At 38.2% G+C, this 16,909-nt stretch overlaps 1 protein-coding gene across 1 annotated transcript in view; it reads right to left on the bottom strand.

The window, feature by feature from the left end:
• Positions 1 to 16,909, bottom strand: part of Diaph3 (diaphanous related formin 3) — a 242,421-nt gene that overhangs the window by 125,409 nt on the left and 100,103 nt on the right. The window contains 2 exon segments of the mRNA XM_059274292.1: positions 11,657 to 11,762; positions 14,409 to 14,545. Of these exon segments, the coding sequence (XP_059130275.1) occupies positions 11,657 to 11,762; positions 14,409 to 14,545 (243 nt within the window).

Raw genomic sequence — 16,909 nt, 5'->3', positions numbered from 1 at the left:
GATGGGGAGAGGCCGGGTGCTAGGGAGGTTCCCAGGAATCCACAAAGATGACCCTACCTTAGACTACTAGCAATAGTAGAGAGGATACCTGAACTGGCTTATCCCAGTAATCAGATCAATGAATACCCTAACTGTCATCATAGAGCCTTCATCCAGTAACTGATGGAAGCAGATGCAGAGATCCACAGTCAAGATACAAATCCACAAAGATACCCCCACAACAGACTGCTGGCAATGGTCAAGAGACAGTCCGAACTGACCTACTCTGGTGATGGGATGGCAAAACACCCTAATTGTCGTGCTAGAAACCTCATCCAACTACTGAGGGATCTGGATGCAGAGATCCATGACTAGGCCCCAGGTGGATCTCTGGGAGTCCAACTAGCGAGAATGAGGAGGGTTTATATGAGCGAGAATTGTTGAGACCAAGGTCGGATAAAGCACAGAGACAAATAGCCAAACAAACGGAAACACATGAAATATGAACCAATGGCTGAGGGGTCACCAACTGGATCAGGCCCTCTGAGTGGGTGAGACAGTTGATCGGCCTGATCTGTTTGGGAGGCATCCAGGCAGTGGCACCGGGTCCTGTGCTCATTGCATGAGTCGGCTGTTTGAAACCTGGGGCCTATGCAGGGTCCCTTGGCTCGGCCTGGGAGGAGGGGACTGGACCTACCTGGACTGAGTCCACCAGGTTGATCTCAGTCTGTAGGGAAGGCTTTGCCCTGGAGGAGATTGGAATGGGGGGTGGGCTGGGGGGGAAGGTGAGGGGGGCGGGAGGGGGGAGAACAAGGGAATCTGTGGCTGATATGTAGAACTGAATTGTATTGCAAAATAAAAATTTAAAAAAAGAAAAGAAAAGAAAAGAGAGGGAGAGAAAAATGGAGAGAGAAAAAAAAAGAAAAGAAAAAAAAAAAGAAAAACGTTTTTTAACTCTTCAGAAAAATAATTAAGAATATTTAAGTGTAACATCATTGAGAAAAAAATCGAAGCATGAATGTTAACATTCATTATTTAAATATAATTACTGAAAATTTAAAAAAAAAAAAAAAGATACAGGCCGAGCTCCATTAGTCCAGTCAAAGAAAGGGAAGAGGGATTCTATGAGCTAGGGGCATCAAGATCATGATGGTGAAACCTACTGAGACAACCAAACCAAGCTAGTGGGGACTCATGAACTTTAGACCAACAGCTGTGGAGCCTCCATGGGACTGGACTCGGCCTTCTGCCTACGCCAAACAGTTGTGTAGCTTGGTCTGTTTATAGGGGCCCCCTGGCAGTAGGATCAGGATCCATCCGTTGTTCATGAGCTGGCTTTTTGGAGCCCACCACCTATGCTGGGACACCTGGAACAGCCTTGAGGAAGGGGGAGTGGCTTGGACTTGCATTTACTCAATGTATCAGGCTCTGCTGACTCCCCATGGGAGAACTTGCTTTGTTGGAGGAGGAAATGGGGGCTGGGTTGTAGAGGGAGGCTGGAGGGGTGGGAGGAGGGAGGAGAGGAAGATCTGTGGTTAATATGTAAAATGAATAAAAAAATCCTTAATAAAAAAAGGCATAACCAAATACAACAAAATAAATACAATACACCAGACAAGTTAAAAAACAGTTACTATGTAGGATGAAGTCCATCAAAGAACAATCTCAAGAATAAGGAAATGATAAAGGAAAATCATTAGACTCAGAAAGAGGTTGACAGGCCAGAGGAGCTGGACCACTCCTTATACAAAGAGGTTTCCTGACCTTGAATGTGAGGGAAAGTTTCTTCAAATACAGATAAATATCACCTAAATTCCTTCTCATACAAAATTCACTACTATCTCTCACTCTGCTCAGCACACAACATGAGAAAAAAGGAACAATTTATGTATGTTTAACCTCTGTCTTTTGACTTTTTGTACACAAATACTCTCAAGCACAAAATTCAAGGTACATTAACATATGTGATGCACATAGCCATCCACAAGGCATGTCCAAATTTTCAAAGGCCACCAGAGCAGAGATAACTATGCTGAAGGAATTTAGAATACACTCTAATGAGAGGGAACTTGAGCTGACTTCAGGGAGGTCAGCTTGGAGTCAACATGTTCTTTCTGTATATATGTAGATGTTTTGGTAAATAAACCTGTGGCTAGACCACACTGTAAAAAGTGTGCGCTTCAGGCCCTTAAGCCAGACTAGAAACAAATACTGGAAAATAATCAGATGAAAATTCAGTCAGATCTGTGAATACTCACTCTCTGGGCCTGGAAGACACTGTTGTGAGTGCTATTCATCTTCCCTACCCTAGAGCAGAAATCATCCATCTCTGTGTACAATCAAATTTCACATTTGTCAAGTTAAGACAAGAAAATGATGCTTATAGAGAAATAGTTACCTCCAGTATATTAAAAAGAAACTTTAAAGATTTTTAAATAATATATATGCATTAATTAAAAAAGAAAACTGAACAGGCAACATGATGTAGATAAACACAGAAACAGTAATGTATCAGATTAAAGCTCTACAATCTTATTTGTACTCCCAATTGAATGCTCAATAAATGATAGATATGGTAAGAGAACAAGTCAGAACTTGAAAAATGTATATGTCCTATCCACAGATGCAGAAAAATGAATTGCAGTACTCAAGGGCTAAAATTTACATGAACACAAAGATGAAGCGCAAACTTACATTTTTAGAAATATTTTTTAGAGACATTCAGAGTCCCCTTGAGACATTATTAATTTTTTCCATGTCCTTCAATGCATTTTGTGGAAACTGCTAGTAATATAATTTTTATATCAAATGGCAGATAGCTGTAAATAACAGAGCATAAGCGTTTTAAGGGCAGGAGTGCATGTGCTCCACTTCTGCAGGTCTAAGGCGGGCATAGCTAACTGTTTCTAAGAGCAGCAGTCCCCTTTGAGGCAATAGCTGAGAATACCTATCTAATATTCCATAATAGCATTCAGAAAGGTGTGTATTATGAATGCCCCAAACACTGGCTATCAGTCCAGATATTCTAACACTACCTGATTCTAGATGTAGTCCACATGTCAATGTAAGTTCATACTAAAATGCTATTTTAATGTTAAAGTCTGTTACTATAAGGGCATATAGTAATGTTTTATATTCTACTTGACTCATGCTTAATTATTAATTTTTTTGAAGCAAACCAGAATGTAAGTAGCAGTCAAAACCAGATACATTTAGGAAAAATGTATCTATGCATCCTTCTGGGATTCCCAAACTACAGGCCTAAAAATACACACTCTCTAATATCTTCATTTGTCCTCTGTTGGGGAATAGTATTTTAACTAGGCAAAGATGCGTTACATTTGTTTATGCTACAGAATATAACTTCAACTGTATATAAGTGTGTTACTTTTGTTTATGATGTATTTGTTTAATGATGTAAGCATGTGTGTTTAATGATGTAAAGATGTGTTGCATCTGTTTCACCTTGCCTGCCTCAAGCAATTAATTGGTCTAATAAAAAGCTGAATGGCCAAGAGCTAGGAAGAAGGAGGACAGGTGGGCTGTCAGGCAGAGAGACTAAATAGGAGGAAAAATCTAGGCTCAAGGAGAAAATAAGAAGAATGAGAGTAAGAAGGAGGAAAGAACAAGGGAGTTGCCTGGGGCAAGAAGCCAGGCAGACACCAGACAGACAGACATAGAAAAGCAGTGAAAGCAAGATGTACAGAAGTAAGAAAGGCAATAAGTCCCAAGGCAAAAGGTGGATAAAGAGAAACAGGTTAATTTAAGTTAGAAGAGCTAGTCAGAAATGTGCCTAAGCTAGGCCAAGCATTCAAAACTAGTAGTAAGTCTCTGTGTCATGATTTGGGAGCTGGTTGATGGCCCAAAAGAAAAAGCCTGGTACAGTTCTTCATAGATGTTGTAACACCATGTTAGAAATTGAAATTTCTTTAACTGACTGATATAGTTAGAAGTAGTACTTTTAAAAGAATTAGGAAACCAAAATATGGCCATTATAGAAAATTGTTAATTGGCTTAAGTTTTAATCAAATGTGATGGGGGGAGCAGGGCACTGAAGGGACATAGGGAAGAAAATCAACCTCCCACATAAACTTTGATTTATTTCACTATTTCTCAGTGACAAATTTCAAAGAACAATGATAACAATTCACAGAAGAATTTATTTGCTTTCAATATTTTAATGAATCTAAAATCTTTATATAGCAAAAAAAAAATTCTCAATTTTTAAAATTAAAATAATCCTGTCTCTCAGCCGGGCGGTGGTGGCGCACGCCTTTAATCCCAGCACTCGGGAGGCAGAGCCAGGCGGATCTCTGTGAGTTCGAGGCCAGCCTGGTCTCCAAAGCGAGTTCCAGGAAAGGCGCAAAGCTACACAGAGAAACCCTGTCTCGAAAAACAAAAAAAAAAAAACAAAAAAACAAAAACAAAAAAAAAAAAAAAAAAAAAAAATAATCCTGTCTCTTGTTTTCCTTAATTTTCTAAGAGAAATGAGAACCAAATAATTTTAAAATATCTATTCTGTAACTAACCTGAAGGAAATCTACAGAGAAGAGATTTCTTTTTTTTGTTCAGAAAAGATTTCATTGTAATTGTAGGAGTCATAAAAAAGCAACCCTCTGATGACCACAGAGAACAAAAATGAACAGCTTCCCCACCCCCGCTACCTCTGGGGCCCACAGTGGCTTCTGAACAGAAGCCATGGGCATCTTCATAGACTCCACTCACAGGGCATCTGAATCAACACATCAGGTAAAGGACACACAGGTCTGCATCTCAAGAACTTACAAAGCCTTTTCCAGGTCTGCTGGCGCTCCATGTAGCTGAAGACACTTCCCAGGAGACCTCTGTCACTCCTTCCCCCTCTGCCATTCCTTCCCTCTCTCAAGACAGACCTTCACTGAGAGGGACAGCTCTCTGAGCTGCCTCCAACCAGCTTTCCAGATGCCCCCGCCAGCAGCTCCCCTGGGCTGAACATCCAACCCCTTACTTTCTAGAAGATTCAGACTAGCACCATCATGGTTCATAAAACAAGTTTCAACATGAATGCCATTTCTGATTATCGGATTCATAATCATTACATCAATTTTATCCTTTATTCTAAAAGTTTGATACAACATTTTCACTTTTCCTTGGGTTCTCTGTATGTGAATGTGCTGTGTTAAGGACATGTGCATACCAGAGACCTGAATAAATCTGGAGCAGTTTTCCTGTAGTAAATGTTCCAGACACCAAATGTTGACCTACTGCTTTCTTTTGTTTCTTTGGAACTTTTATCCTAGACTGGAGAAATAACTCTCTACAACCACAAGCAGAATTGAATCAATGTTATCAGGATAGCCTAAAAAGCATCAAGATATGGTTCTTGGGTAACACTGTGAATGTATTTAATGCCATTGAGCTGTATGCTAAAAACGTGTGTAAAATAGTAAATTTCATCTTATATACATCTTATTCCAATAAAGATAAACTAAAAAGAACAGTATCTAGGTATTTCAAGAAGACTGATGAAATTACAAGATCTGAGTTATTTTAGAAAAGAATAAGTAAGTGATCCACAGGAGGAAAACACAAACCCAGCTAGTTTTCAGTATGAGTACACTTAGTCAAATATTTAGAAATATAGAGGCAATTAAATACGAGGATTTAAGCAGGTCTTAAGTGAGCAAGCAGAAAAATGAAAGCTATCAATTCACAACAAAGCATCAGGGACACTAACTGCTCCTCTCAGAAACAAGTTTCCCAATCTTTCCCCTTATCCAGACTTGTTCGCTAACCAGACATTTCTTCCCCCGTAATTTAGAAACTTTGGACGACATGCATTATTTTTACTGAGTAATTAATGTGGAAGAAGTAGTCTTGTGCCACAAAAGCCAAAAGCCACAAAGGTTTCATCCATTGCATCTAACTGCAGAGTACAATGAGTACATCCCAGAACTCTAACACCACCAGGAATGAAGGCAGACAAAGCAGAGAGAAAGTGGCACTGGTGGGCTCAGCCATTGTGTTCTCTCCTCAAGACCATGCCCAGAGTAACTCTCAATCCTTCAGAATCAACAAGAGGCACCAGTGTATTCTGTTCTAGACAACTCTATCTCAAATCGCCTTAGAAACCAGAGGTGGTATCTTTTTCTGGATCAAAAGGACAGGTAAGCCTCTGACTCAGTGTCCCCCTTTAGTGATACTTACAATTCATTTGGAAAGACTATAGTTCTGTAATCTCGCCTATATAGTTCTGTAATCCCTCTCCTACAGTACAATCTGCCATCACAACCAAAATATCCCTGCCCATTGGATCACCATTAACAAAATGTTACTGAAACTCTGTTTTAACAGCAAACGGAACTCCAGCTCCTTCAAGCCTACTGTGAAAGATCTTCCCACATCTTTGGTGTCTGCCCTAAAACACCACATGGACACAATGACCCACACACCCATCTGCCTACAAATGCAAACATGCGCGCACACGCACACACATCACACACATGAAAGAAAGAAGGGGGGGATCCTTTGGATTTTGAACAAGGAGAATTTTGTCTGCTAAAAGCAAACATCAAACTGTGCTAAAGTAACAATGTCCATTTACATTCTTAAAATTCCCAGACACAAGTCCAGAGCGAAGGGATTGGGGCACCTCCTCTGGTGGGTATGAGGGTTGCAGTATACTGTCACCCCAGTCTACAGGACATATTCACAGAAGAAAAAGTCACATGTCCACAAAAAAAATTGAGAGTCACCCTTTGAATCCTAAAATGAATTCCTAAAAATCAATCAGTCCCGATTAACAGGAAAATTTCAACAAACTAGGATAATGCTTCTGATGTCTCAGCAGAGTACAGCTTTGCCTGTAAGATAAGGAAAATCCATGTACAAAGAAATAGAGTAAGGAAAGAGCAAGTGTGACAGAAATTAGAAACTGGTTCATCTACACTGATTCCAATCTTCCTCTAAGAAAGATGGAGCCAGCATAAATAATCACACAGAGAAAGATGGGATAATGTGCCAGGCACTTTGGTTCTTCCAAGAGAGGTATGGTAGGTTTGCCTGCCCAAGCATTCCCAGGTACAGTTTGAGCGGCATCTGAAGTGGCTTTTCTATTGAGACATTGCTGTGATGTGACTTTTCTCGTCTGTATCACATTGAGTGGAATGTTACTTAATAAACTCCCTGGGCCTTCAGAAATTCTATAAAGCACTCAGTATCATTTTCTGCATAAATGGTTCAAAATGGATTAGGCTGTTTGCAGCTGAACATCTCTTTCTGATATATTTGAAAAGAAACTATTGTACATTTATTTCAAATCTAATGTTTTTACTTTTAATCTATTTTCTAAAAATAAAACTAAGGCCTGAAAGATAATCTTTAAATCATCTCAGGCATTCAGTTTGCAGTTTCTCTCCAGAATATATCAAAAGGAGAAAAACATGCTTCATTCTATCATAATCACAGGCAGAAGAACTATCATTATTATCAGAATACAAATAAATATCTAACAATTTCCCTTTAAGACACACATTATCATAAATAATAAATAAGCTATCAATAAAAGATCTTCATTATTCTTTATTAACTCCCAATTTAGAAGAAAACAATTGGTTTATACTTTATTTAGTTACAAAAAAGTATTATTTTTAATTTGGTGATTTGCTAATATCACCCACACTAGTATATTTTAATAAATGCAAATTACACAGCTAATAGAATAAAGTGGGCATTTAGAACAACAGCTTCATGGGAAAACGTAGCTATATCATTCTAAAATATGCTTTATTTGTGGAAAATTCAGAAGTACACCAGAGACAAGAGTATTTTTCGATACTACTAGTATATGCTTGATAAGTTTTAAAGGAATAGGAAAGCATCTATCCAGTAATAGCCCCCAAAAGTAAATGTGCTTTCCCTTTGTATTTGAGGATGGAGAGGTAGTGAGTTGGCTTTCTAGAAGATGATACTCTTTATTCTTAAGCTTGCCATTTGTTAAGTACTTTATACCTTAGGTTGAATAACCAGAGGCCTCCATCATAAAGTAAAATCTTTGCCAGGTGTAAAAGCACACACCCTGAACCTTTAACCGCAGTACTCAGAAGCAAAGGCAGGGAGATCTCAAATTTATGGACAGCCTGGTCCACATAGAGAGCTCTAGGACAGTCAGGCCTACATAAAATACTAGACAGACAGACAGACAGACAGCAGATAGATAGACAGACACACAGATAGATAGATATGATAGTTAAGAAGTAAACCTGGGCTGTGGGTAGATGGCTCAGTGGGTAAAGCCCTTACTAATCTGAGGTCTGCACATCAGAATTCACATACAGATGGACATAACGGCACATCTCTAACCCCAGTGCTCCTACATCAAGTTGGAAGGTAGAGAAGGAAGACTCCCTGGAAGCTCACAGTCTGGCCAACCTGTCAAAGGCAAGGGTGAACAAGGAGAAACCCCATCTCAAAGAAGGTGAAAAGCAAGGATGGACACGCAAAGACCTCCACAAATGTGCTGTGATCCATACAGACCAACAGACAGGCAGACAGACAAACAGAAACACACACACACACACACACACACACACACACACACACACACACACCCTCCATGTGTACAAAGCAAACCCATCACAAAATTATTTAAAAGGAAAAACAAGAATTTAGGGTTCTCTCTATCATCTACTCTTAATCTCTACACTACAAATTACTGTGAATACATTATAAAGAAAGAAAGTACTGGATTTGAATGATGATAACATGACTTTTCACTTCTTGATGAAAACTAAACTGTGAAAACTATGTCAAGAAACTTATTTCAATATATATAGAACATCAAAAACTTAGCAATGCTAATAACTGTAACAAAATATACATTTACTACATACTTCATGTAATAGTTTCCTAAAAGTCTATTCAAGTATAAGTGGCCATCTGTACCATGGCAAAAGTCCTCAAGAATTGTATCAAACACCTGATTAATACATCTGTTAAAAGACCATGTTGCTGCAAGCCCCCTTCCACTGTACCAATAATCACTTATCAGCAAACAAGGCAAATAAGTCATGATTTAACATTTAATCAACTCTAAAAATGCTAAGGGGAGCATCATTTGTAAGAGCCAAAAGATATAAAGGCCCCAAATACCTGACAAGAAGCTACTGATAAATAAAAGGTGGCATAACAGTAAATAGAAACACTAAGTGTCAATTTTTTAAATGAGATAGTGATACATATTCCAATATGGAACAACCTTGACTATTTGGCAGATAAAGGAATCTAGTCATGTGGTGGGCATAGTGGCACAAGCCTGTAACCCCAGCATTTGGAAGGGCATTTGGGAGGCAGAGGCAGACGGATCTCACTGAGTTTGAGGCCAGCTTGGTCTATATAGTGAGTCCCAGGACAATCAGAGACAGAGCTAGAGACCTTGTTGTGAAATATTATTTTAAGATGTGTTTGTTACATATGTTTATGCTGTGGAACATGTGATTTAGTGATGCAAAGATGTATCGCATTCTTTTATGTTTCATTTGTTTAACTCTGTGAAGCTGTGTTACTGTGCCTGTCTAAAACACTTGATTGGTCTAATAAAGAGCTGAATGGCCAATAGTAAGGCAGGAGAAAGGATAGGAAGGGCTGGCAGGCAGAGAGAATAAATAGAAGGAGAAATATAGAAGAAGAAAAAAGAAAGAACAAGAGAACAAGGAGAGGAGGACATCAAGGACCAGCCATCCAGCTACACAGCCAATCATGGAGTAAGAGTGAAAGAACACAAAAGTAAGAAAAGGAAAAAGTCCAGAGGCAAAAGGTAGATGTGATCATTTAAAGCTAAGAACAAGCCAAACTAAGACTGAGCATTTATAATTAAGAATACGCCTCCATGTGTGATTTACTTTGCAGCTGGGTGGTGGGCCCCCAATAGCAAAGGGCCCCAAAGAGTAAAGAGTAAAAAAAAACCAGCCAACAACATCCTGTCTTGAAAACAACAACCTCCTCCCAAAAAAAAATCTAGTCATATAGAGCCAGGTATTATATGCTCTGTGTATATGTAATGTCTGGCATATATAAATCTGCCTAGACAGAAAGGAAGGGAAATGCCCTGTAGCTAAAGAGAATGACAAAATTAAGGGGTTATAGTAAAAGAAGGATTATCTTTAGGAGCACTGAAAAGAATCAAAACGTGGTACAGCTAGAGCTATACATCTCAACACAGCAATGACCCAACCCACAAAAAATTCCTATGTAGGTAAATTGCATGATATATTATAAACTTTACACAAATTAAACTTTTTAAAAAATTACCTGAAAACTATTCAAATTTTAATACATGCAATTTTTGAAATGCATTAAAGTCTTAAACTTTAGATGGAAAGAAAATGTAGAATCAGATCAAAGAGACATTGAAATTGGCTCCAGATGATGAAGGAGCAATGAGACCAAGGGGCACACAAAGAGCAAGACAACAGATAAAAAGGAAAAGTGGAGACAAAAAGGAAGAGGCAGGACAGGAGGCCGAAGAGTAGAGGCAGAAGAACGTAAAAATCAAGGAGACAGGAATGAAAACAAGCCTGGTCTGTGAGCTAGCACCACTGTCCAGAATGCTGGTGAGCCCCAATTCCCCGCCCTAGACCAGACAAGAGCTATAGTCCTGTCAGCAGCAATCAGCAATAGGGACCCTTTATCCTGATCTGCAACCCTGCTATTGCCAAAAGCAATAAACCCAGCAACAGGGCCACTTCTAGCACGGCGTGTGACATTACAGAACAAGTTCATTAGTTTCACAGTTCAAATATCGTTTTTCTTGAAATACCATGTATAAATTTTAATTTTAACTTGATGTTTCTAAGTTTTAAGATTCTGGTTTTCTATTCCTTTCATGCTTAGAAACAAATCAACAAGAGCTATACTGTACACAAGCCTTTTTTAAATATCCATTAAGATTTTACATATACACACTGGTTTATACTATTTAAGGCACATTTCCTTCACGTCATTCAGCACACAGGTATCTAAACAGTACAGAGTGTTATATCACTCAAGAATCCTTTTAAATTTCCCAAAAGCAAAATCCTAGCTAGGCCTACTCAAGCTTTCAGTCTGGAATGGAGATTTGGATGTGACTATGTCTTTAGGGTTAAGCTGGGTGCAGTGGCACAGCTATGATTCCAGCAGGCAGGAGAATTGTCACCAAGTTCATAGTCCATCAGGGCTACATTAAATAAGTATTACTGTGTTTGCATAGGGAAATAGTAAAATCTAACTACAACTGTAAGAAGGCAAAGACTTTCAAGAATGATCTATTTCCTTGAACCTCACTATTATTCACAGAAACTCCCAATTTCAGATATAAAATCTACAAAAATGACAAGTCATAATTCACATAACTGAGAAATTGCCTTAAATTAGAATTAATTGCTAAACAATCACAGGACTATTATGACATGGTTTGTAGAACAAAAATCTGTAAGTTTATAGTTGGAAAATCAACCTAAGGAAGGACTCAAGGGTATTCACCAAGACGTCTGTAAGATGTTATAAGAATACAAACTAGAATCCTATACATGCATTAAATATAAAAAATAAAAGGGCATTCGTAGTTCTATAATGTTTACATAAAAGTCAATCACAAACAGTTTCAAACAATACACATGATATGTCACTCAGAACTAGATATTTAAAACATGACACATACTTGCAGTTGCACTGAATTATGCCGAAGGCCTTCAACAATGGAAAAAAATCTGTCAATTTTTCTTTCTTCTCCAGCTGAAGTCAAGGCTTCTAAAACGTCTTCAAGGCTATCAGAAATTTGGAGTCTATTAATAGTCTATTAATAAATAGCAAGGATCAAGTAACAAAAATGGCATGCAATCACTTTACTCTGCTAATTAATTAAATGTGTCCAGGCAACAGTGGCATTTAGAAGTAGCTTACTGAGTTCATACCATTATTTTAAGTGCACACTAATTGTACAAATTAGTGAGATTCACTGTGACATTTCCATGCATACATGCCGTGGATTTATCAAATACACCTTCCCTACAAATCCCTTGCCCCACTTGTCCCTCTCCTCTGGTTTTTAACACCTTTGCTAACTTCATAATCTTCTACTATTACATTAGCCCCTTTTCCTCCACTGGTATCCACTTGAGGGAAGCACAGCATCTGTCTTTCTGTCTGTTCTAGCATGTATTTTGATTTATTTATTCCTGGCCAATACCTTGCAAAGGTATTCATCAAGCACCTCAAGTCAGGGCTAATTTGAACCATTTTTACTAATACAGGCTCACATTGGATTTTTATTTTTACTGTTTTATTGATACATAAAAGTATACAGTATGATGTGACATTTCAATACATGCTGGTGCTGTGTAGTATAAAATCAGAAAAAGCACATATACCTCCCCAAACAAGTCATTCTGTCATGATAACAGCACTGAAACCCATTTTTCCATCTTTTTAAAAACATACATTATCATTTTCTAGAATCAAGATACCATGGATTTTAACATATGTAACCATATGCAGTGTGTATATTATAAGCCAATAAATAGGAAATCAGGCAGAAAAGGGTTGAACAACTTGTTCACAGTCTAACATCTACTTCTCCAAAGTGGTGATGTTTAGATGTAAAATCTGGCAGCATGTAGAGGCTAAATATCTAAAATGCTCTCAGCCAACACATAATGTCCCTCAAATAATGAAATTGTGACTGTCAAAAACAAATAGTAGCAAAATACAGTAAATAATTAAATCTAAAAAACAGTATTTATAAAAAAGATCTTCTTCCCTTTTTTAAAAAGACAGTATAAATTCATCATCTGTGAATAAAAACAGCAGCACTAAACGTTATTTAATCACTCTGACATTTACTCCAATGTCAAGAAACAATAAAAATTAAAGAGAAGGGCTAAGAATCTAGCTCAGTTGGGGGGGGGGGCAGCCTAGCATGTGTGAGGCCCTAATTCTGACTCCCAGCACTGAGAGACGGAGGAGGAGAACAATGTATGAGAAAGAAGACAAAGAAGGAAGAGAAAGGGGGAAGAAAACAGAAAAGGGGGAATGGAGGAAAGAAGGGAAGGACAAAGGAAAAGGAAGAACAAGATGAGAGTTTAAGAGAAACGAGAATGAGGAGGAAAGAAGAGGAAGGAGGAACTGAGAGAATGGATAACAAAGAATAAAAGGAAGACAAGAGGGAGGGGTCAGAGTCACACATCAACATACATGCATGCAGGGCACATACCAACTCTTAGGGAACACCAAATCTAAACAACCTTTCTAGATGGAGAATGTACTGAAACTGGATGCCTGGCCTTTTCCATGCCTGGGACAGGTGAGCTATAAACACTCAGGACATGCGCATAAAGGACAGGTCTAGAGTGTTGTCTAACTGGCCAACTGCAGCCACAGAGTCAGCTCAGTAACACCTTCGCTAGCAGGAATGTCCCAAGGCTGGCTGCCACATGAATGCAGAAAGGACTCGGGCTAAGTTCACAATGTAACATACATCAGAAGCCCTGGGGATTTCATGCTGAGAAACGCACAGCTTCTAGAGTCAGGGAGGAGGTCGTCTCCTAAGAACTTTCTGGCAGCTCTGACCCACAGAAGAATCTAAGCTTGTTTTTCTTCTGCACACATCTTGCTCCACACTCCAACTCTTCCTCTATGTAAGCATAAAGTCAATGTCCAGTACCGTACATTAGCTACACATGAGATTGATCACTGGACACTGTGGCCAGTATACACGTCGATGAACGCTCTTCCCTCTGATTTTCACCATCAATCATCTCTTTACATGGCTTACTGGAAGCAGGGCCAAGCCCAGGCCTTTGTAGATCACAGAGCCAGGCTGTTTCAGTTCTCTGGCAACCATGAGCACTGTCTGTTCTTTCAATTGTTCAGGTTTTACCCATTTTTTAAAAACATTTTAAAGCTTACTTAAAATTAGAATCCTATTCTTCCTTAAGGTGTAGGGTGTGTATAAGTTATCATTAGGATATATGCTGAATAGTTGATTAGGTACAACCTTAATAAACGTAGCCAAGTGCCTTGAAAGCTTTAATGTGTTTTAATACTATAACCTATTCAATTCATCAACTGTCTTACATATAAATTGTCAAAAAGCAATGTACTTGTTTTTGGAAGAGATAAGCATGACTCACAATTTCAATTAATTAATTAATTAGATAATAAAAGAATCATTTGCATATTTACACCCTCTACTTTGAATTTTCAATAAGGGTTGAGCTTAAAGTAATTTAAAATAAACATGATGAGGAAATCAGTTGTTCATAGAATTATTTTAGTCCCTAATTCATAATTTGATTAACAAAATGATTCGACTTATGCAAATAAGAAACTGAACTAACTGCCCAAACATATGTGAACATTTAAGCTGCACGCTCTGTCCATCACTAGCTGCAGGAGTCACAGTGGACACTTACATGCTTTCCTCCCCCACAATGCACACTGCAGAAAGCAGCTTCACCACATCTGCCATCATACCCGGCTGCTTGGGATCCATGGCTTTCGCCAACAAGGAAAGACTCCTCTCTTCACTCATGATTCTTTCTAAGCCATACTGTAACATCAGAAAATAAGTTAAATGTTAGGAGTTATTTGGAAATATGGTACATAAATTTTAAAAATTACATTTTTACCTCTAAGAAAGACAAAGTATGAACACCTTGTAACACCATAAAAATTTCCCAAATATTAATATTAAGAGCTATGAGATTCTACCAAATGCAAAGAACCTATGGGGAAATGAAGGATTCTCAACATTAATATACAAAACAAACAGACAATATTAAAAGAGTCACAGAGGACAGGACTATCTCTGTGCTGAGAAAGAAAGTTGGTAAAAGAGCTATAGGCAAACACACAGATCAGCATTGTTAGAGAGAAAGATAAGATAAACCAAAGTAGGAATAATTTTGTGTCATCTTCATGAAATAAATGGAACTATTTTAAATACAGGTAACCAGTTTATTAAACTATTATTATTCCAGCATTTATTAAACAATGTGGAACACTTTATTTTTCTGAAAATTGAAAATCAAGGTGCATTCTATAATTACATCACATCTGAATTCAGACTAGACACAATTCAAGCATTCAAAAACCAAGTGGTTAGCACAAGAAAGTACAAATCTAGATCTGAACAGAGTATATAAATGCACAAAGGTAAAGAACAATCTGGAAAGGAACTGTGCAAAAACTTCCATAATAGAAATATGTATTCTGAGTCCAATGGTATTTCTCATCAGGAAGTCAATACTGTTGGAAATAAACACATACATGATGATTTGGGAAAGGATAAAATTTATTTGCTACAGCCACAATGTCACATCCAATTAGAGGATAAGTAGTTATATTAAAGGCATATTATTTTAAGGAAGTATATATCTCTTGGCATACCAATAATCTGCATCAGTATAAAAATACATACAATAGAAGACAGCAAATAATATTTCTACATCCCGTGTAACATCCCGTGTAATTTAGAAGATCTTTCTAAGCAGTATGAAACTTGTGGATCAAGTCACTACCATAAATGAATGCAGGAGCATTAATATGAATTACGTAGCTATCAATTATGGCTGAAAATTGACAATAAATGTAAGTATCAAAGTCAAAACTCTGACAAGCTTAAACACAAGTGCTTTATTATAAAATTTCTATCTTTAAGTTTATTATCACACATATAAGGATTTATGTAAAAAGACAAAGAAACTAGCAAGCTAGACATTGTGCAGAAATGGTGCATTTCCTAGAAAACACCATGGTGAAGAGGAATGATTGAGGGAGTGTAAGGAGAGGAGCCAAGATCCTAGAAATGGGAGTGGTCCAAGTTCTTTCTCCTTACTATTGTGAGAAGATTTACCAACAATTAAACTGGTCAGAAAAAGGCTCATTTTTCTGATGTTCTGAACTATTTCATAACTACAAGCCAAGACTTCAAAAGCTGACATAGAGCTAAAAGCCCACACTATGCCTTGGTAGTACTGCAGAAAATTGTCAGTAATATAGAAAGCACCATTTGGACCTGACTAAGACAGTCAGAGATTAGCAAGGACCAACAGCAAGCTCTGTCCTAACAAACTTGCTGGCTGATGAAAGCTTGTCTCCAGTGCCTGCCTTCCAGATTCATAACCATGTGGCATTCCCAGGCTCAAAAAAATCTGGGATGTACTGCATGCAGTCAGACTGCCTACCTTTCCCATCCAACCTCCTGATACTAATTACTGTTTGGGAAAGCTGGACTAGGAGCACACTCTGATCTCATGCTTTGACCACCATCCTGTGACACCAAAGGCATTTCCACTAATGTAAAGGAAAAGGAAAAAAAAAATAGAGGACTAGAATGAGGCCAGATTACCACTTTTCCATAACTATTACTAAACAGGGAACTGCTATATACTTCAATAAAATTATGTATGCAAAGACTTAGAAAAAAAAAGAAAGAAAATGACTGTGAGAAACAGTTCACTTACCAGTGCCAGCATCAAAGTGCTTTTAATGAAGGCTTTTACAAGTGAGAGAAGTATCACCAATTTGGGAAGGTCTAAAAAATATCTTTCCTGAATGTCAGGACCCACTTGGGAGAATACGATAACTGGCCTGTTCTTTACCCAGGACCAATGCTATGTTCTATTTGCATTCCACAGGTCTATTGTTACCTAACAGAATTCCAGGCTGCTAAAGCTGATATGTTTAGGTCAATACTCCCATCCCTGAGACGCCACCCAACATCAATACTCTATGACTCCCTGGGATAAGCAATGATTAATGGTGAATGTACCCCACCAGTGGGGTGAACAGGAGTGATGAGAACGGCCTTAACAGCAAGGTTCCCGTGTCGATGGGCACACATTCAACCCCTAAACCCTTACAAAAATGAAGTCTTCCTTTGATTGCCTCTATACTTTAAAAGATCCATTTA

This window comes from Peromyscus eremicus, chromosome 9 (genome assembly GCF_949786415.1).
Source record: "Peromyscus eremicus chromosome 9, PerEre_H2_v1, whole genome shotgun sequence".
Lineage (NCBI taxonomy): Eukaryota > Metazoa > Chordata > Mammalia > Rodentia > Cricetidae > Peromyscus > Peromyscus eremicus.
The sequence above is the reverse complement of the archived record's forward strand: the minus strand, read 5'-3'. Positions and strand labels throughout refer to the sequence as shown.